We start from the raw sequence: 22,327 nt of genomic DNA, 5'->3' as shown, positions 1-22,327 counted from the left end.
AAATCTCACCTACTCAGGCGAAGTATATGAAAAACAAAGGCAGTGCAGGAGTAATTGAACTATTCATTAGATAAATGCTTTTATGTCACTTTTATTGTTTTCTAGGCCTAATTTCTAATACCTACGACCTTGGTTAACAAAAGACCAAAGGAGGTGATGCCAAATGCGGTTAGAAGTGCTTTTAATCAAATAGTTCAAACGACACATAATTAACACATTGTTTTAAAGCAAATGGACACTTCAAAGTGGTGCTCCTTCCTCTTAAAGTCCCAACAAGAGCTGGATTTAAGAGCAGAGCCATATAGCCATAACATATGGTGCTATGGTCAACACTCAACCCTAAGTTTGACACCAAAAGATGGCCGCCATTTATTATTGTGACAAAAGGCCAGATTACAAAAGGCTGTGTACGGCCTGATCCCAGTTTTACAAAATATTCATCCCCATCTATCTACGAGGGGGCGAGGGAAAGGGGAGTCGTTTTAGGAAGTGCTGCTTATTGCTGCCTGGTGTGGGAAAGTATGAGTCTTATTTTCTGTTTATTCTTTAAAAGAACATTTTTATAAATGAATGAATGAATGCTTTCCATGGGTGGATGAGGATCCGGCCTGCCAGGCTGAGGCTCCTCTGGAACCAAGAGGAGCAGTAGGACGACAGGTGGCGGGACTTTGGGCGGCTCCCTCCAGCCCAGGGAGACGCGAGTGCCAGACCGGGCGCGCGCTTCACTTCCGGGAAGAGGAAAGAGGGAGGGGAGGGGAGAGGAAAAGAAGGGGCAGGAGAGAGAGGCGGGGAGGTTGGGAAAGGGAGGCGGAAAGCATTGAAAACGGCCGCGGGAAAACGGGGAGCTCGCAGAGGGGCACGGCCCTCACTGCCCCGGCCGGGGCGAGGGCGGCTCCGCCCCTCGGGTGCGGGGTAGGCCGGGGCCGGCGGGGCCCGGAAGGCGACGGGAAGGAGCCGAGCTCGGGTCATGGCGGCGCCGGGCGCGGTGCTGGTGATGGGCGTGAGCGGCTCGGGGAAGTAGGTCCGGGAGAAGGCGGGGGGCGCCCGGGACAGGTGTTGCGGGCGCGGCGGGGGCCGGACGCGTCGCCGTCCCTGCCGGTGGACTGGGGTCTTGGGGATCCCCCACCCTTCCCTTTGCAGATGAAGAAACCGAGCGAGGCCCGCGGCTGCTGCGCCCTCTCCCCGCCCTCCAGCCTGCTCGCGGGGAGCCCATCCTGGGACCGCATCCGAGCTCCGGGTTCCCGTTCTAAGACGGGGAGGCTGCGGCGACCGCAGGCTCAGGGAGGAAGCCGCTCCTGAAGAGGCGGCTACGGGGCCGCGCAGGTGGAGGCCTAGCGAGCGGCGCGGGGCTAGGTTTCGCGGCGCCTTGTCGGGGCCAGGAGGGAGGGCGCACGGCCTCTAGCGAGAGGACGCAAACCATGGCCCAGGCTCTCACAGACCTTTGGCCATCTGGACACACAGCGGCCTCCTCCTGTGAGGCCCTGGACTTCTCCGATTCGATTTTGGAAAGTGAATCGTTTTCCCCTTCCTTTCATCAGCTTAACCTGGAAGGAGACAGCGTTAATATGGAGGGTGGCTCCTGAGGGTTTGGAAAGAAAGAAGAGAATCGTGGAAACCACACAGGTGGCCCAGTGTGCTAACTTGGAGACTGAGGAGTTAACATTTGGCTTTCTGTTTAAACCAAAGTCTAACTGTGCCCTTTATCAGAAAAGACAGCTACTGTAGCATTCGACTACAGGCAGCAAAGGACAGAACCTGATCAGCTAAAACATCATAACCTTCAAGGGCCTATAGGACCCTTCTAGAATTTTCTGAATCAGGAACGGCCCATGTTGTGGCCTGTGTAGTCAGGTGTATATTAAAGATTTACTCCAGGTAGATGGGTTTTGCTTTCCAAAATTATTGTAGGGTTCTCAGCCACAAAGATAAGAAATCTTGAACTGAAATTGAAAGAAAACATGGAGCCCCCAAATCCCTAGCTGCCATATGATTTGAATCAGTTGGAGAATGTAAAATCATTGCCATGGTATGATGTAACAGGAGTGAAGAGCCCTAGGTCTTGGTTCTGTTGCTGTCTGGCTGTGTGAGCCTGGGCAGTTCATGTACCCCCTCTGAGTCTTGGATCAGATGAGGGAGGCCTAATCCCTATGATGTATAGCTTGTGATATTCATGTACTCAGCAATTATTGAGCTCAATCCTTACTCTATGTCATTGTCATATAGCGAACAGGACAGATAAAATCCCTGCCCTCAAAGGATTTACATTCTGGTATGGGAGACAGTAAATGAATATATGTAGTGTGTGAGTTGGTGATAGATGCCCTGGAGTAAGTGGAACAGAGTGCCAGGCAGAATGGTCAGGGAAGGCTCCTCTGGGGGAGTGGCGTTTCAGCAAAGACCTGCAAGACTTGAGGAATCCGCCATGTGGATAGCTGAGGAAAGGGCAGGAGAGGCAGAGGGAATGGCAGGTGCAAAGGTTCTGAGGCTTAGCTTCTTTTGCCTTTGTTTTTTGGTTTTTTGTTTTTTTTTTTTTTTTGAGACGGAGCTTCACTCCTGTTGCCCAGGCTGGAGTGCAGTGGTGCAATCTTGGCTCACTGCAACCTCCGCCTCCCGAGTTCAAGCAATTCTCCTGCCTCAGGCTCCTGAGTAGCTGAGATTATAGGCGCCCGCCACCATGCACAGCTAATTTTTTGTATTTTTACTAGAGACAGGGTTTCATCATGTTGGCGAGGCTGGTCTCAAACTCCTGACCTCAGGTTATCCACACGTCTCAGCCTCCCAAAGTGCAGGGATTACAGGCGTGAGCCACCGCGCCCAGCTAACGCTTGGCTTCTTTAAGGAGCAGGAAGGAAGCCATTGTGGCTGAGTGAGGGGAAGCATGATGGGAGATGAAGTCAGAAACAATGCAGGAGAAGAGAATGTGGTCATATGCTGGCAATATTTTGAAGGTAGAGTCAGAAAGATGTGTTTGTGGACTGGATGTTCGGTGTAAGAAGACGAGAGAGAAGTCAAGGATGATTCAATATTTTAGGCCTGGGTAATTGGAAGGAGGGAGTTGCCACAAACTGAGATGGGGAAGCAGTAGATAGAGCAGATTTGGAAGACAACCTCAGAAGCTCAGTGTGGGATATGGTGACTTGGACGAGCCAATCAGTCGTCAAGTGGGTGGTGGTTGGATGTCCAAGTCTGAAGTTCAGAGGAGAGGGACTTTAGATCTAACTGTGGAATCACTGTTGTGTGGGTGTACTTAAAGATCTAAGGTGTTGAGATCACCAAAGGAGTGCGTGTAGATAAAGAAGCTGGCCAAGAACTGAACCCTGGGGACTTTCAGTGGCGCAGGGTCAGGGAGATGTGTCCAATGTTATTGACTAGCTGAGTAATAAAAAGACTGGGACTTGATTATATTCATCATTGGATGTAGCAACATCAAGTTCTTTAGTGACTTTGTGAACCCCTGTTGGAGCCCTACAGGATTTTTTAATTATACACCATAGCGTTTAGAAAAATATTTATCACAGCCTAATGGCTGAAGAGAACAATAGTCTCAAAACAGAATGACTCCATTTAGAACACTGTTAAAACACAGTGACCTCAAGCACTAAGTTTGTTACTGTCTTCCCCCACCTGAATGTAAAGGATCATTTTCCTTTTTATTTACTGATACATGTGTCTAGAACAGTTCCTGGCATTTCATAGATACTCACTAAATACTTGTTGACTTAATGAATGGATGGATGGATGGAAGATGACAGGCATTTGAGTGGGTGGCAGTGTTAATTTTCTTTATATTTTCACAATCTTAGTGAAGCCACCCTTAACATCTCCTTCCAGGTTTCCTTCCCTTTGCTGATGAAACAAGCTCAGACCTTTTGAATACCTTTCTCATTATTCTGCATCCCTTCCTTCTCCCACATTGGTCTGTGTTGTCTTTTTAAGTCCCTTGCTCCTGATTTAGACCAACCCACTGGGAGACATATGGACCCCAAATCTTGATTTGTAATCCTGGGTCTGACCAGTATTTTTGGGCCCAGCACTGTGCCTTATTTCTGCCAGGGTCTTTGGTGCATATTCAAGAGTCCAGGTGTTCTCTGGTTTAGACAGACAGTGGTTTTTCTTTTCCCATCTTCTTCCTGACAGTCTACACCCACATCTCTTTACCTCTGCTTTCAAATTATGAGTGCTGGCTGGCATGTTCATTCATGGCTAATCTAACTTGTTTTTTGTTTGTTTTTTGTTTTTTTTTTTTGAGACAGACTCACTCTGTCGCCCAGGCTGGAGTACAGTGGCGTGATCTCGGCTCACTACAACCTCTGCCTCCTGAGTTCAAGCGATTGTCATGCCTCAGCCTCCGGAGTAACTGAGGTTACAGGCGTGCACCACCATGCCCAGCTAAGTTTTGTATTTTTAGTTGAGACGGGGTTTTGCCATGTTGGCCGAGCTGGTCTCGAACTCCTGGCCTCAAGTGATCCGCCTGCCTCAGCCTCCCAAAGTGCTGGGATTATAGGCGTGAGCCACAGGGTCCAACCTAACTTGGTCTTAAGTGTGATTTCTGCTATGCACACTTCTGACTTAACCAGCCATGGAGTTTGGCCAGGATGGTCTATTCATCCGTAGGCTGCATGTCTCCCTGCGCAGCCTTCAGTAGAATGAACATAATGGGAAAGGTTTCACTGATCTCGCAACCTTTGGTTACATCCAGGAGCAGATCTCAGTTTGGTACAAGTGTGTCTAATACCTCTCTGATAGCTTTTTAGTGAAAGAAAGAGGACCTTTGTTAGGCAACAGTATCCAGCTAGAATTTGATCACATTGTTCTGTCTTCATTATATACAGCTTTTCAGGTACCTTCTATTCAAGGCAAGTGATGATAGCTTCTTGTGCAAGGGAATGAAAGAAAGTTTCCTTCTTTAACACACTTATTTAATTTTTAAAAGTGAAGCAATTAAATAAAAACATCAAAATGTTGATATGCAAAATTTAAGAGGGCATGATAAAATAGTATGGGGATAGGTAAAAATTAGGAAGATGGTGCTTAAATAATTGGCATTTGGGCAACACTTTAAACATTGAAAGTGAGAAAGCACTTTATGGGTCATTGTCTGCTGGCCTCCACCCCTACCCTATGGTACTAGACTGTTTAGGATGGCTGAGGCCATGTGTCAGTGAGCTTACCATTACATCCTGGGAAGTGGTAGGTGCTCAATAAAGAAATGAAATGTAGATGGATGGATACATCATGTGGCTCAGATCTCTTGTTTTGCAGGTGAGAAAACTGAGGTTTAAAGGAACAGGTGACTTGGCTGGGAGCACTCATTTAGTGGCAGAAGGCAACTGTGGCCCCATCTCCAGTACTGAGTCCCGAGCCCCTTTCACTAGCACATGCTGCCTGGTAGAGTATGAACAGATAGTTACCAAATGCTCTACACAGAGAACATTTAACTCCCAGTCTTAACAAGTGCCGGTGATTCGTGAGATATTGACCCATGTCCCTTATTTTAGGAGTGTGTCTCTTTTAAACTCCAAAAATGTTTTTATGCTTTTATGAGTGTCCTGAACTTTACATGGGTGCTGCTGGAGATTAAATCCTCCATCAGACCCCTCCATTCAATATTTTCAGCAGAATTTTATCACTTTATGAATTCAACATCCCCACCACACAAAAAAAGAAAAAAAAATTACACAACAGGGACCAAAAACTGATTACTGAAGAAAAAACTTGGGTTTGATGAGATCTTATATATTGCCTTTTGAGAAAGAAATAATGTTAACTAATTATTTCTTCATTGACATTCGTGGGGATCAGCTAAGGCCAGTCTCCAGACTCCACGGTCACGGGCATCACTGCTTTAGGATTACACGGTGGTTGGTGTTTAAATTCCCACTAAGGCAGCCGTCACTTTCCCAGACATCCTTGCACAGAAGGAAGCTCCACACATTGGGCAGGGCAGTAACGGGAACATCTGTGTCCTCTCCACAGATCCACCGTGGGCGCCCTGCTGGCATCTGAGGTTAGTAACCTGTCCTAATGCCTTCCGAGTGCTTGTCCCATTGTGTTCTATTCTCCTTGCATCTCTGCCTTTTTTCTGCTTTGTACAGATACTTCCACATGGCTTTGAACCCCATTGGAGCAATTTTGTTTTTCTCCTTGGTGATTACAAATAGTGATGAATAGGCAGGGTGCGGTGGCTCATGCCTGTAATCCCCACACTTTGGGAGGTGGGCAGATCATGAGGTTAAGAGTTCAAGACCATCCTGGCCAATATAGTGAAACCCCGTCTCTACTAAAAATACAAAAATTAGCCGGGCATGGTGGCACACGCCTACTGTAGTCCCAGCTACTCAGGAGGCTGAGGCAGGGGAATCACTTGAACCCGGGAGGTGGAGGTTGCAGTGAGACAAGATTGCGCCACTGTACTCCAGCCTGGTGACAGAATGAGACTACATTTCAAAAAAAAAGTAATGAATTAAAGGAGGCTGTGGTAGCCCAGTCATGGGGGTTGTGAAATGGCATGACAAGGTGCTTCCCTCCTGGGGGTTGTCCTTGGGGTTGAAGGGAACCAGGCGGGTGGTATTGTTTCTACACCTGCCTGTTAGTAACCCCACAATGACTATCACATTGGCCCATCTGCCTGCCACATACACTCTTTCACTTTGTTCTTAAAGCTGGGATGGAAATTCTATGATGCTGATGACTATCACCCGGAGGAAAATCGAAGGAAGATGGGAAAAGGCATACCGCTCAATGACCAGGTAACAATTGTCTGTGTCCATCACACATATTCCACCTGGGTGACAGGATGAGATCTCTACAGCACTTGCTGTAGTAGAGTTCCTGAGTCCTAAGGTCACTGTACAGGGGCTACAAAGAGCCAGGTGCCCAGTAGATCCTCTACATATGTTAGCTCCAGTCCTGAACAACTGTCTGAACATGGCCCCAGGAACAATGGCACCCTCTGCCCCAGCCTGAACAGGCTCTGCCAAAACACCTTGTTGTGGGATTTTAACCTGCAGAATGTAATTTCTGAGAGGTCAGAGGCTCCCTGTGCCTCATACATGGGGAAGTCCTCATCTTCTCTTCCCAGGTGCTGTCAGCCTACCACCATCACCATACTCTAGCATTCACCCCAAAGCCAGAGTGATCTTTGAGAACTCAAAGCTGGCCATGTTGCTTCTGCCTGTGACCCTTTAGAGGCTTCCCACTAACCTCAGGATCAAGACCAAACACTTACACTGCTAAGCATGCATGGCATGGCCTCCACGTGGCTCCAGCCTCTTTAGGAGCCATGCACCTCCATATCTCCACAGGAGCTCCCTGGCCTCTTCCAGTCCCTCCCACTGCAATGCTTCTCCCATGGGGCCTTTGTATCCCTGTTCCCTTCTTCCCTGAGCTAGCCCTTCTCATCCTTTGATCTCAGCACCCATGCCGCTTCCTCAGGGAAGTGAAACCTCCATGACAGACTCTCATGGTGCCATTTCACGGTTGCACTTGTCCCTGTGGCAGCTCAACAACTGACGGTCTGAGAATTTGATTAATGTTTGTCTCTGCAACTAGACTTTACCCCTAAAAGGGCAGGGACTGTGGCTGTTTCTGTTAACCATTGTACCCCCTAGGCCTGACACACAGTAAACATCAGAAAATAGTTGTGGCATGTTTTCGAGTGAATGAATGGATGAATAGCACTCTCCTGTGTGCAGGCCATGAGGCCATTCCCTAGAGTGTCTCACACCAGAGTTACAAACTGTCCTCGCTGGCATAACTGGCCATAGCTCAGGAGAGATGAGGGCAGGTCAAAGGCTGGGGCCACGCACCAAGTGTGTCCAAAGGGCAAGAACGAATGGAACTGGCCACAGACCAACACTGTTGTTTTCACTTTCAGTGGAGCTGGGCTCACCCCCAGGTGTCCTTTCCCTAGCTCACTGTCTTTTCTTTTTTGTGCCTTGAGCCATTAAACCATTATTAGGTCTATTCTAGAGTACCCCAAGAGTGCACTTCTCTTTGTTATTGGGGGTACAGCTTGAGTTTGCAGTGCTTCAGGCCTTGAATCATCACAGGTTTGCAACATTTGATTTTAGAAGATAGGGCAACAGAACTATAAAAGAGAGAGTAACAATAATGAGAGTAATGATAGTATAATATAGTAGTAATAAAAAAGAGTAGTAATAATGTTGATACTAAACTAGAGATAATAAACATAGGCAACCTGGTTCCACCACTAGGCTTGTATGAGCTTGACACAGGGCTTAGTCTCTCTGCTCCATTTTTCTCCTGTGAGGTAGGAATGGTAACAGGATCTATTTGATTGGATTCTTGGGAGTATTAAATGAGATAATACAAAAAATATGCACAGAAAAGTGCCTGTAGCATTCAATAAACATCACATTTTAAAATTATTGCTAACCATACGCATACAACATAAATCATATATACACGCCAATAACAAACCATTTCTAAGGGAGTGTATAAAATGTGACTGCCAGTGTTATTTTAGGTTTCTCTTTGGTGACTGCAAATAAAAGGTAAGTTAAATAACAAAATAAAGCAACCAAAATTGATAGATTTTAAAATGGAATTTCTGTAGTCTTCCTCTTCTTCACAAGTGATGCTTGCTAAGTGGACTCTATGGATTGGGGGGTAGAATTCAGAAGAGAAATTTATGTACAGGAGAAAAGATTACTGGAAGAGACACAAGTTACTTACTAAATTTTTTCAGAAAAAAAACTACAAGCTAGGCAGACCTTAGAGATAACCAAAACAGAGAGATATGGAGGTAGAACGACAGATGATTTACATTCTCAAGAGGTAGAACGACAGATTATTTTCATTCTTGATAAGAATCCAACAAGTCTAAGACTGAAGATATGGGTCACAGCTGGGCTGGCACCAACACAGCTCCTGGTTGCCCCGGTAACCAGTCCCCACCCTTCCCACACTGCGCCCATGCTACAGAGCTGAGGAAAGCCCCCTGTGGATGGATCAACGCGTGTCTGTGTCCAAGTCAGAGGCCCTGGTTCTCCCTTGAGGAAGAGTCTAGGGAGGATATGGACAGAGTTTTGTGTTCAGAGGGCTCAGAACTGCAGTCTGTGTAGAACATGTTAAGGGCTCCCTAAGGCTATTTAAATGTAAATTATTAGGCCAGGCTCAGTGGCTCAAGCCTATAATCCCAGCGCTCCAGGAGGCAGACGCTGAAGGCCAGGAGCTTGAGACCAGCCTGGGCAACATAGCAAGTCCCTGTCTACAAAAACTGAAAAAAAAAAAAAAAAAAAGCTGGTGGTGCATGCCTGTAGTCCCAGCTACTCGGGAGGCTAAGGTGGGAGGATGGCCTAAGCCCAGGAGTTCGAGGGTACAGTGAGCTGTGATTGCACCACTGCACTCCAGCCTGGGGGACAGAGTGAGACCCTGTCTGAAAAAAATGTATACAAATTAATTAAAATAGATAAAATGTAAAATCTAGTCCCTGGGTTATACCAGCCACATTTCAAAAGCTCAGTAGCCATCAGTGGCTACTGGCTACCTTATTGGACAGCACAGCTATAGAACATCATTGCAGAAAGCTGTGTTGGACAGTGCCAGTCTAGAAACATTCTACCCAAGCTGTAATAAATTATTAGCATTATGATGATATTAATAATAAAGAATTTCAGGCCGGGTGCGGTGGCTCACGCCTGTAATCTCAGCACTTTGGGAGGCCGAGGCAGGCAGATCACGAGGTCAGGAGATCGAGACCATCCTGACTAACAAGGTGAAACCACGTCTCTACTAAAAAATACAAAAAATTAGCCGGGTGAGGTGGCGGGCGCCTGTAGTCCCAGCTTCGCGGGAGGCTGAGGCAGGAGAATGGCATGAACCCCGGGGGGCGGAGCCTGCAGTGAGCCGAGATCGCGCCACTGCACTCCAGCCTGGGTGAAAGAGCGAGACTCCGTCTCAAAAAAAAAAAAAGTATTTCAAAGCTACCAGTCCGTGAGTCTCCCCTAGGTGCCCGGCCCACAGTGTCCTATCTGAGCCTGCAGTGGCACCTGAATAGTCTTCAACTTCAAAGTCTATTTTAAAAAGAGGGCTTTTTTTGGGAAAAAAAAAAATCCTGAAAAAAATCTCCTGATTATAATTGTAATATTTGCCCTGTATAGAAAATTTGGAAAGTACTAAAAAAATTTTTCACAAAATATATCACCCTTGGTCTCATCTTCCAAAAATATCTATGAATTGAATTTTGGAATTCTTTTTTTTGGAGGGGGACAGTATATAACATTCTATATACTTAACTTTTGCATCAGGTAAAACACACCCATCTCCTGGCCATTCCCACTCCCCACCTTCCTTCCCATCTCTCTCCACCCATATTCTACCATTATCTGTTCTCTCTTTAGCCATCATCCCCTTCCAAAAGACACTTAATTTCTCGAGATGTTTCCATAGGCCAAGAAAGCTTTCTCTAGCCTCATGACATTCTGATTTCACTCTTGGTAGAGCATTCATTATGCTCACCTCTGAGCACTGGGCTGGGAGTCGGGAGTGCACTGCCTTCCCCATCTTTGCGTGTAGGGACTATCTAGAGCAGGGGTGTCCAGTTGTTTGGCTTCCCTGGGCCACACTGGAAGAAGAACTATCTTGGGCCACACATAAAATACACTAACATTAACGACAGCTGATGAGCCAAAAAAAAAAAAAAAAATCACAAAAAAAATCTCATAATGTTTTAAGGAAGTTTACGAATTTATGTTGGGCCACATTCTAAGCCATAGTAGGGCTTGCGGGCTGTGTGTTGTACAAGCTTGATCTAGAGTGTGAAAACCTTGAACATCAGAGCCATAGGCAGAGATGCTAATTGGGATTGTCTCATCTCTTTCCTCTAAAACTTTTGTGTGTGTGTTTGATTTTCATAATTTATTATATTGTCCACAGTAACTGTTTGGAAGGCACACAGCTCAGCGAATTTGCTCTAATATCTCCTTGTTCCAATTTCTTCACTGTAGAGAGATCTCAATTCCCTCCTTTCTTCATTATGAACATAAAATTTAGAGCTCATGTGTCTAGGTCCTTCCTAGCACCTTTACAATAAGGTCCACACTCCTTAGCAGGCCAGTCAAGGTCTTGAAATTATCTTTATCTTTCAAGATTTACTCTTTCCAAGGCCTGATCAAGATTGGCCTGTCCTCCGGGCGCAGTGGCTCACGCTTGTAATCCCAGCACTTTGGGAGACCGAGACCGGCAGATCACGAGGTCAGGAGATCAAGACCATCCTGGCTAACACGGTGAAATCCCATCTCTACTAAAAATATACAAAATTAGCCAGGCGTGGTGGCAGGCGCCTGTAGTCCCAGCTACTCGGGAGGCTGAGGCGGGAGAATGGCGTGAACCCAGGAGGTGGAGCTTGCAGTGAGCCGAGATCACACCACTGCACTCCAGCCTGGGTGACAGAGTGAGACTATGTCTCAAAAATAAAAAATAAAAAAAGATTGGCCTGTCCTCCTGCTGTGTTATCATAGCCCTTCTTAGTATATCTCCCACAGCCCTCATCACTGCCCTGCGGGTGACTTAATAGATTACTCATTTGCCTCTTCTCTTTGAGGACAGGAACCACACCATTCATATTTATCCCCAGTGCTCACTCAGTATGGTGCTTTGCATGTATTAACATTTAGTGTTTGTGGAATTAAGGTCCGGTGCCTACCAAATTCATGAATTTAAACTCTTTCAAAAATTCAGAGTTGGAAATAAGTACTGTTTATTTCAACTGTTAAATCAACCAAAAAATAGTTTATTCCTTTTCTTATTTAAATCCCAGAGCAGCTCAATGAATTATGTATGATCCCCACTTTACAAATGAACAAAGAGAGGCTCAGAGAAATTAAGTAACTTGAGCAAAGCCACACAGCAAAGGGAGTCTTTCTAACTTCAAAGATCATACTTTTCCTACTGTGTTAAAGGCCCTGATCATCCAACCATTACACAAATGACTCACAAGAAGTGAATCAAGGTTGGTTAAATCGAGAGAAAAGGGTTAGAGAGAGGGTGAGAATGACAGCAGGAATTAGAGGGGCAGTTCCCCGCAAGCACATCCATGGTAGGGGTTAGGCCTTAAGGATGTTTGAGGCACTGACTTAAAGGGTGGTCATGACGGCACTGACATGGTGGCCTGGCTTGAAGCAGGTCAGGCACTAGAACTTGAATTTACACACTGGCGCTGCCTTGGAAAAAACCTTTCTCCTTGTGGGTTTATGGAAATCTCCAAAGAAAGTTCATAATCATTTAATTATGATTCACTATTTGGAAATTTCAGGAGTAATGTTCAAAGTGCTGCTCTTCTATTTCCAACCCTCTCTGTTGTTTTTATGACTGATGGACACAGTCCTTACTGGTGCATGGTCATTAGTGTGGCCTGCCATAAATTCCGATAGGGTGGATGTCTAAAAGCACCTATTTTTGTTTAAATAGTTTTATATTTATGTTTACTATGGCTTTCATAGTTGAGATTCTGAAAAATTTTATTATGACTAGATGAAGCAATGTGCTTTATCATTGACTAAAGCATCCATTAAGGCACTATTAAAACAATGAAAAAACATGTATTCAAAGTAAAGCTCTATTTCTTTGTACACAAGATAGAAAACTTATTACCCAAATATGTTTTCTGTAATTTTTAATTTGTTTCATTCTTATGAAATATTTCAGGCACATAGAAAGTATAATGAATAAGATAGTCAACACTCAGCTTAATGAAAAGTATATTTGTTTCCTAAGCCATAAAATAATCAGAGATTGATCTCCATTTCCACAGCACAAGCAAATAGAAATATTTGTGCAGATGGAATGGCGGAATGTATAATCTGAGCAAAATAGCAAAATGCAAGTTTGTGCCTCTGCTAATAAGAAAGAAATTCTGGTATTTAAACAAATTGTCCTCTCTCTTTGGTTCACCCCAAACTCATTATGAACATTTACTCATGCCAAAAAAAAATTAATTTTTTTCTGTGTATTTCATCTCTGAGTCAGTTCTAATTCATAGTTCGAATTGCCCCTTAACTCTAAGTAGATATGTGATCATGTAAATTAGCATTCAGCCCTCAGAACTTTCCAATCACTTCCTCTTCTAAAGCATTCTTCTTGCTGAATGGAGATTCGCAGCCCACGGCATTAGTCTTAAATAAAGTCTTAAAGTCCCATCCAGAGACTTCTACAATGACAAGGGGTGCACCTTGGAAAAGGCTGGTTGACTACCCAGCTGGGACTCCAGGGCTGGCTCTCTGTCTTGCAGGCCCAGCCCCCTTGATATTGTCAACACATTGAACATGGATTCATCTGTCATGTGAGACCTCTACTAATCAGGTTTACAAGTTCCTGCATAAACCAAAATGCCAGTTGATTAATGTACCAAAAGAAATACAACTGTCACGTGAACTGTAACAATCACATTAGTACCCACATTTTCAGAAACCAACATACAGAGGTTTCTTAGTGAACATGGGAGAGTTAGGACCAAAGAATCTTGTGGCTCGAGACCATGCATTAGTAGGGAAAGGCTTGCTAATGAGAATACGATGTTCAAAGGCCAATGGCCAAGGCACCATGTCCGCTGGACAGTGCTTCACATTTCAATCTACAGTGCCCTGCTCTGGCCTTCTTGCCTACCCAGCCTGCCTGGGACAGACATGCTTCCTCTAGGTATGCGAAAATATTAAGATGGATCACAGTGATGTCTTGCTAGCCTGGGAGTCATTCTAACTCCTTCACATGACCTTACACATTGCTGCCCCTTCCTTTTAACTGTTGATCTTTAAATTTAACCCTTAGAGAACAATCTTATTTCCTTCTTTTCCAAGTCCTTAGGAAAGCACCTCACTGTGGCCCTCATTTTCTCAAAGAAGATAAATCCTGTATAAGAAATGGCCTGAGCCCAGGGGAGATACCCAGGAGCTAAAGGTGGTTACCCAGAGCTGGAGAGCTTAAAAGGCTCCTCATGGAAAAGATCAAAGGAAAATGAAAATGGCCAAAGTCCAAAGCAAAATGAGAACATCTCATGTGCCAAAATTAAAGTGTGGCAAGGCTGAACTAAACCAGAATAACCCACTCCCACACATTTTTTGACTGTATAAAAGCCAGGAGAGCAGGAGGCTGAGGTTTTGATGAGCCTGTAGAGATGGGAGATAAGATTGTAAGCCTGTATGAAGCATGGAGCTGGACCTGAGTATCTTACATAAAGTCTTCTTGTTGTTGTTGTTAGCATTGATGTCAAGCAGTAGAATAGAAAGTCCTTATATAAGGGCTGTCTTTGAATGAGGACTAAAAATATTGCCACCCACTGAACTCAAAAGGAGCAAAAAATCTAGCTGCCTCCCTGGGCCACAGGTGGGAAAAAACAATCATCCTTGAGAAAACTGAGCCCCGGCTACACCCAAATTCACATTATATGACAAAGAGGCACCAAGCTTATAAACTGACATAAAACTGTTCTAGAATTGGTGAAACTGCCTGTGAAAGTGTTTCCAAAACTTAGGACTCCCACAAAGGAAAAAAAAAAATCCTTTGCTGAAGATGAAACTACAATCAAAAACTATAAACTGTATGGGAAAATGGACCACTATGAGAGAGAATCAGCAAAAACACTAATGGTAAGATATTGCACTCCAAGAACTAGACATAATAGAATCAAATGGAAGACAAGAACAGGAAAATTTGAAAAAGAATGAAATAAAAATATTAGAAATAAAACATAATCAATAGATGGATTAAACAATAAACTAGTACAGCTGAAGAGAGAACTAGTGAATTAGAAGAAAAGCAGATTGGAAGATATTACCCAGGATAAAGAAGAGAGCTAAACAGAAAATATTCAAGAAAAATGAATAGATGTGTATGATAAAATGTCAAACTTCCCGTATAGCTAAAAGGAACCCAAGTAAATAGAATAGGAGAAAGGCTGTATTCAAATAGGTAGTAACAACTTTCCAGGGTATGAGTACTCACACTAAATACGCAAAATAAGTCCTGAGCAGGACAAGAATAAAACTGCAAAGCCGCTCAAAGACAAAGAGGCTTTTTCCTACCTAAAGCTACCAGAGATAAGATATATTTTCTAAAGGATTGCCTAATACACTAAAAGAGACTTCTCAACAATAAAGGCCCAAACAAAATGAAATAATTATTCAAACTATTGAAAAATAATGGTCAACCAGGAATTCTTCACCAACTAACAAAATCTTATTCACAAGTAAGCACAAAATAAAGACATTTTCTAACATACACAAAGACAGAAGGGTGGACTGTCAACTTCTCAGTCTAATGGAGGAATTTCAAATAACTTGAAAAATTGATACATAAAGTAGACAAAAGAAATTATTAGTAAGAATATAGAAGATTTGAATAAATGCATCAAGCCTGACATAGGCATTAATGAAAAATAATATTCTTTTTAAGTACATGTGGGACATTTATAAAAATTGACATGTACTAGACCACAAAGAGTATTGCCACAAATTTCAAAGAATCAGTATCATACCACTCACATTTTTTACTATAATGAACTGTAAATCAATAATAAAAATGCACACACATCACCAAAATGGTTGGGAACTCTAAATAAGCAAATTTTTTAAAAAATTAACATTCATATAAATAATTTGTTAAAAGTCATAATGCAAATTATAGAATACTAAGTAATATACAACAAAAGTACTATCAATTAAAATTTGTGGGATGCAGTTACAACATTACTTAGAGGGGAACTAGCCTCTAAATACATTTTTGGGAAATAACAAGAATGAAAAGTAACAAGCTAGTTGCTCAGTTCAAGTAGAAAAAAATAAATGCAGGAAATAATAGAAATGAATGCTAGTGAAAACAAACTGGGCACATGTTCTCAGGATCTCCTGAGGGCCGTGTCACAGAAAAAAATAAACTATGAACAAAAGCTAGTTGTTTGACAAAATAAAAATAGATCTCTGGTGAGACTGATCAAGAAGAAAGAAGCACAATTGAGATGAATAATGAAAAGAGGGATGTGGAAAACCTAATGCCAGTAAATTTGAAGACTTAGACAAAATTGGATAATTTCAATGAAAAATATCAAGACTGGGGAAAATGGGGTTGGATGGCAGTGATCTAGTGGCAGATACTGCTTAGGGACACCTGCTTTTTCCACAGTGAAATTGTGACCATTCTGGTGCTGCATTTGGCTTAAGCAGCAGAAGGTCCAGAGAGCTGTATAATTTATAGTAAGGGCATGGATTGTTTATGTTACTCCTTTGAAGTAATGACAAAGGTGATAAAAAGTGACTATCTTGTACAGCAAGTGTAACCTACAGATATGAACTGTGTTCAAGGTTCTGGAGGCCTGGAAGCTAGGCTGAAATGAGCTGAATCTGCTCCTGCTGTGTGGCTGCCTGGCTTCCACCAAGTTCCTGATTCTTTAGCCAAGTAAGAGGATGCAGTAAGAGATGGGAAGGGCAGGGAGGGTGGCTCACCTGTCTAAGTGTGGTCTCTTCCTGCCATCATAAATGTTATAGCTACCAAAAGTGAATCAAGAATAGAAAACCTGAATACAATACAATGCTCATTAAAGAAACTGAATCTGTAATGAAAGATCTCCCCTCAAAAAAGGCCCCAGGCCCAGAGGGTTTTTCAGATGTTTTATCAAACATAATATATTATATACAAGCTGTTTGAAAGAACAGGACAAAAGGGAAAACTATCCTACTCATTTTATAAAGCTAGTAAAGCCTTGATACCGACATTTAATATGGACCATATTTTTAAAATATAGGCCCATCTCAAGTATATAAAATCAAAAATTCTAAATAAAATGGTAGTAATCAAATGCCTGAAAGCAAGGACTTTTAAAAACACATCATGTTTCTGGAATCAGCTTCAAAATAATCTAGGATGGGATTATTTGGGATGTGGGATATGGTCAGGGGCATACGTATAACAAGACTAATAGTGGGTTGAAAATAGCTGAAGCTGGCCGGGCGCGGTGGCTCACACCTGTAATCCCAGAAATTTGGGAGGCCAAGGCGGGTGGATCACCTGAGGTCAGGAGTTCGAGACCAGCCTGACCAACATGGAGAAACCCCATCTTTACTAAAAATACAAAATTAATTAGTCGGGCACGGTGGTGCATGCCTGTAATCCCAGCTACTCAGGAGGCTGAGGCAGGAGAATCACTTGAACTCAGAAGGCAGAGGTTGCAGTGAGCCAAGATCGTGCCTGGGCAACAAGAGCGGAACTCCATCTCAAAAGAAAATTGCTGAAGCTGGGTATTGGTATACAGAGGTTTGCTTTGTACTGTTTTGTCTGCTTTTCAGCGTGTTTAAATTTTTCAATAATAGAAAGTTTTTTTGTTTTATTTTCCAATGCATTATGGCCAATAATCAGGATTTGCGCCAGGAAGGAGAGAATTTACTTGTCTTAGGAGGATTTCTTTGTGAAACACTGTAGCATGTGCTATGTAAATTTCATCTGTCTTTGGCAAAAATATAAATTTCTTAAAATAATTTTATCTGAGGGGAATTTTGTTCTTTGGAGGGTTTGAAGAATAGGACCAGGGGACAGCTGACATAAGGGTTTATGTGAGTATCTCTCTGCATTTGAGATCAGAGATACCTAAAGAATACATGCAGTACAATAAAAGATTTGTAAACATATCAGAACCAGGGAGGACACATGTAAAATGGGGAGATTAAGATGGGGAGATACATACTGGTACTTTAGGGCAATTTTTATTATTATAAAAAGAGCCACTGACACCAGCTGAAAGAAAATGTTTCTGCCCAGCAGCTGGCCCCTCAGCCTTGTGATGGCCCACTTCTCACACCACTGAGCTCTCGCTGGACCTTAACATTTGCGAACATGATATAACTATGTTTCTCTACAAACAAACAATACCTGGAGAAGTCACGTTGTGTCTGGGTTTTTGGTTTTGTTTTTGTTTTTTTCAGGACCGGATTCCATGGCTCTGTAACTTGCATGACATTTTACTAAGGTAAGAGACCACTGGGCCTTGGCATAAGCCAAAGCCAGCAGGTAAAGAAAACCCTCAGAAAAGACAGGGAAAAAAAATACACTCCTGAAATCACAACTGACTGATGGTAAAGGATTCTAGAAACTGACTGCACTTCTATCAAGTAACCACAATAATTTCAACCAGCCACAGGCAGCATGGAGTTTAGTCAGGCTCTGGAGACAAACCTTCTAGACAGCTCCACACAGTTACTAGCTGGCAGTCTTGATCAGCCACTTGGTTTCCATAAGTCTGTTTCTTCATCAGTAAAACGGGAATTAATATAGTTCCTACTCACAGATTATTGTAAGGAGTAAGTGAGTTGGTGAGTGGGCAACAGAACAGTATCTGATACATAGCAAGTGCTCAAAAAGTGTCCACTGATGCCACTTCTGTTATTGCCTATCTCAGTCATCAATTTTTCTTCCCTTTACTTCAAGCTGTGACTACCAGGAAGGCCTGAGGTCATTTGTGAGTGAACAGGTAATTAGCCACCAGGATTAGAATCCACATTGCCCAGCTCTGCAGCATGCTCCTGAGCAAACAGGGTCCCCCCCAACAGCACCCATCTGTGGGTCTGACCCCAGTGGAAATCCTGGTCAGGACGTGGAGAAGGATAAGGAAAAGGCAGGGAGTGGGTTACGGATCTTGCTTTCTAAGATAAAGTCATATTTTATCCATCTAAAACCATCTGGGCCATACGAAGTTAGAATATACTTAAATGAACATAAATTCAGTTTGCTTTTTTCACACCCGTTGACATGCTGGCAGCCCTGTCTTTGCATGGGCTGAGTTTTGATTTAGGGGTTTACGGTTCTGGGTTTCAAGGTTTGAAAATTTTTGCCTACCTGGGTCTCTAACATAATACACTCATGAGAGTCTATTTTTATAGTACTGTCATTTCATAGTCATAAAAAGGAGTATGGCTTCATTTTACATTTGCTAGCCATGTATTGGCTGCAAAAAAAAAAAAAAAGCAGGGGAGGCCCCTTCCTTCAGAACTTTCATTCTGAAGAGAACTGTATACTGGATCCCCAAGCCAGTCCCAAGCCAGAATTTATGCACCACCTCTTAACTCTAGAATCCTGTCCTGACCCCAGGATGACTGCCTCCCACACTCAGCAGCCAAGTGGAAGCTGTGGCTCACTCTCCTGTGTGGTCTCTGGCCACACTGGTTTCCCCTTATTGCTGCTGTGTCTGCCTCTGTTTCTGGCTGGAGTTTTTTCCTTAGTGCATCCCTAGGAACCTCTCATATTCTGCTCACCTTGCCCACAGAAAGGCTGATGCTCCCTTCTCTCCCACTTTCTCCAGCTCTGCATTGCACCTGGCAACTCCTCCAGATACTGTAGAGTAGGAATGGGGAGAATCCAGTTGTAGAACGCAGATCCCTGAACATCCTGCAGAGGACATGAGCTTAGCTGTTTGCATGGCACAGGGGCGTGCCGGCAGCCCTGTGTCCACACGCTGAGACTGAGTAATGTCTGCCATCCATCAAAGCAGAACTAACACTTCCTGAGCATATCTGTGTATCAGAGATCTCGAAGTGTTTTCCTTTTGACAGATCTATGGGCAAGTACCCTAGGTAGCCCCACTTAACAGATGATGAACTGACGCTCAGAGAGGTAAATGCCTTCGCCCAAGATTGTTCACTTTACTAGCAGAAGATCTTTAACTCGATGCTAGGACTGCCTGATGCTTAAACACCATTTTCTAATGCCTTCCACTGGCAGGAAGTAGGACTAGAGTCCTGCACCTAGAACTGACAGAGGTTACTTTAAATGTCTTCAGTCTTTAGCCTCCTTTTTTTTTTTTTCTTTTTCTAAACAGAGATGTAGCCTCGGGACAGCATGTGGTTCTAGCCTGTTCAGCCCTAAAGAAAATGTACAGAGACATATTAACACAAGGAAAAGATGGTGTAGCTCTGAAGTGTGAGGAGTCGGGAAAGGAAGCAAAGCAGGCTGAGATGCAGCTCCTGGTGGTCCATCTGAGTGGGTCGTTTGAGGTCATCTCTGGACGCTTACTCAAAAGAGAGGGACATTTTATGCCCCCTGAATTATTGCAGTCCCAATTCGAGACTCTGGAGCCCCCAGAAGCTCCAGAAAACTTTATCCAAATAAGTGTGGACAAAAATGTTTCAGAGATAATTGCTATAATTATGGAAACCCTAAAAATGAAATAAGAATCATTTTGTATCAGTGGTCCAAACAGAATTAAGCATAAATCATTGTGCCATCCCAAACCTCGTTCCAGCCGCCTTGCCCATACTAGATTCTAAATGTTTCTAAAGGCAAACCCCAATGTGTCAAGACAGACTTGTTTAGGTGTAATTTTAGGAATTATGCTGGTTCATCGGGAAGCAGAGGGGGAGTTTTAAAAGTCAAGCTTAAATTGAAGTTTAAATTCATCTGTAACCAAATCAAATGATCGGAGGAAATTCTGTAATCGATGGTGGAAATCGTTACATTGTTTAGAACATTCTTGCTCATGCCCATATTTGCACAAATAAATGAAACTTGGCTGTCCTTGGCATCCCCTGGAAATTGATGTTGGGAGTATAAACATGTACATAATGTACCCACCACCTAGCACACCACACACCTCCTAATCCTCTCTCTGTCCTGGAGCTGTGGTTCAGAATAGTGGCTGTTAAGCTAAGGTCTCAAAAGGTAGTCATTGCAGAACAAGCAAACTTTGTTCAGTTCCTTAAATGGCATAATGCAAACATACTTACCAGTAGCAATACCAAGTTTCTTGCCTTTTCCCTAAAATTATGTCAACTCAAATTGTCTCTGCTGATCACCAGCTCTGTGCTGAGTGGTTGTGTGTTATGTATCTGTGTTTAATTTAAATGTAGAAACTTAAATAACTGCTACTTAAAAAGCAGAGTTTGGGCCCAACGTGGTAGCTCACGCCTGTAATCCCAGCACTTTGGGCGGCTGAGGCAGGTGGATCACTTGAGGTCAGTAGTTCAAGACCAGCCTGCCCAACATTGCGAAACCCCCTCTCTACTAAAAATAAAAAAAATTAGCCAGGCATGGTAGCAGGTGCCTGTAATCCCAGTTACTCGGGAGGCTGAGGTAGGAAAATTGCTTGAATTCAGGAGGCAGAGGTTGCAGTGAGCCAAGATTGTGCCACTGCACTCCAGCCTGGGTGACACAATGAGACTCCATTTCGATTTTTAAAAAATTAGAGTTTGGTCAACAAAATTTGATTTTTTTTTTCTTTTTTAGAGACGAGGTCTTGCTCTGTCACCCAGGCTGGAGTGCAGTGGCATGATCATAGCACACTGCAGCTTTGAACTCCTGGGCTCAAGTGAGCCTCCCACCTCAGCCTCCCAAGTAGCTAGGACTACAGGCATGCGCCACCACGCCCAGCTAATTAAAAAAAAAAAAAATTAAGATATAGTGTGTTGCTATGTTGCCTAGGCCGGTCTCAAACTCCTGATCTCAAGTGATCCTCCCACCTCAGCCTCCCAAGTTGCTGTGATTTGAAGCATGAGACAGTGCCCAGCTCAACAAAATTTGATATAACAAAAAGCATCATTTTGGTGGAATAAAGATTGAAAACAATTATTTTAGCGGAAAAAAAAACATTGCTTTTCAAGTAGGGGAGCTGTCCTCAGATCATTTGAGAAGGCCCTACTCCACTCTGTCTGTGAATTTGCAGATATCAGAACTGGAGACAGATCTCAGCAGTTAGTCTGAAGTGTGTGGCAGCGCTGCTGGGAATATACAAGGCATGTGATTTCAGATGTCAGTGATTTCAGGTGTGGCTTTAAATAATACGACACATGTGATCAGAAGGGATCCCCCCTAATATTTCTCTGTTGCTCTGCCTGTCTGTGACATGGGGAATGTCTGTTTCGTATGAGTGTCTTCACCCCTTTCCAGCACTTGTCAAGCTTCCTTTTCAACAAAGAGAGCAGCCGCAGGCTCAGACCCCTGGCAGACACACGGTCTACCCACAATTTAATCACTTTATCTGGTTCTTGTTTCTGTTTTTACTTTCCTTCTGTGTAAGGTAAGTGTCCATTTTCCATTGAAAGTAGTGACACTACAGTTTTTGAAAACGAAAAATTTTTATATAAATTGGGTCACTTCAAGATAAATAAAAAGTACATGATCCATTACAAAATTGCCAAGGTGGAACTCAGGCGAATGAAGTGAGAGACTCGCTGACCCAGTGTATCCCTCATTCTACAAAGAGGAACCAGAGGTCTCTAAAAGACCTCCGTGAGCCTAGGCTGATGTCCACCTGCTTGCTGTCCTGTGTAAAAGTCATCAGCAATGGACGCTAGGCAGGTGAAGAAAAAGCACTAGAGCAGCTATGGCCAAG

General features: G+C 43.5%; 1 protein-coding gene across 7 annotated transcripts; it reads left to right on the top strand.

Annotated features, from left to right (window-relative positions):
* Positions 1 to 785: 785 nt before the first annotated feature.
* On the top strand, positions 786 to 20,521 carry IDNK (IDNK gluconokinase). 7 transcript variants are annotated; one of them, XM_055272129.2, is made up of 6 exons: positions 786 to 1,017; positions 4,254 to 4,388; positions 5,977 to 6,007; positions 6,663 to 6,749; positions 17,931 to 17,974; positions 19,820 to 20,521. In XM_055272129.2, exons 1-6 carry the CDS (start codon positions 968 to 970, stop codon positions 20,169 to 20,171), a joined length of 699 nt encoding a protein of 232 aa, XP_055128104.1. In that variant the 5' UTR covers positions 786 to 967; the 3' UTR covers positions 20,172 to 20,521. The 7 variants fall into 7 exon arrangements, with proteins under 7 accessions (XP_055128104.1, XP_055128107.1, XP_055128108.1 ...); XM_055272132.2 differs by lacking the exon at positions 4,254 to 4,388; XM_063636953.1 differs by lacking the exon at positions 4,254 to 4,388 and having other exon boundaries at positions 1,002 to 1,017; positions 5,803 to 6,007.
* The last annotated feature ends 1,806 nt before the right edge of the window (positions 20,522 to 22,327 follow it).

Source organism: Symphalangus syndactylus, chromosome 3 (assembly GCF_028878055.3).
Source record: "Symphalangus syndactylus isolate Jambi chromosome 3, NHGRI_mSymSyn1-v2.1_pri, whole genome shotgun sequence".
NCBI lineage: Eukaryota > Metazoa > Chordata > Mammalia > Primates > Hylobatidae > Symphalangus > Symphalangus syndactylus.
Note: the sequence above shows the minus strand (reverse complement) of the source record. Positions and strands in the feature narration are given on the sequence as shown.

Coding starts and splice junctions, on each gene's coding strand:
- IDNK (XM_055272129.2), top strand. CDS start 968: ATGGCGGCGCCGGGCGCGGTGCTGGTGATGGGCGTGAGCGGCTCGGGG. Junction 1,018..4,253: donor GGCGTGAGCGGCTCGGGGAA/GTAGGTCCGGGA, acceptor TTTTTGAGACAG/ACTCACTCTGTCGCCCAGGC. Junction 6,008..6,662: donor GCGCCCTGCTGGCATCTGAG/GTTAGTAACCTG, acceptor TTGTTCTTAAAG/CTGGGATGGAAATTCTATGA.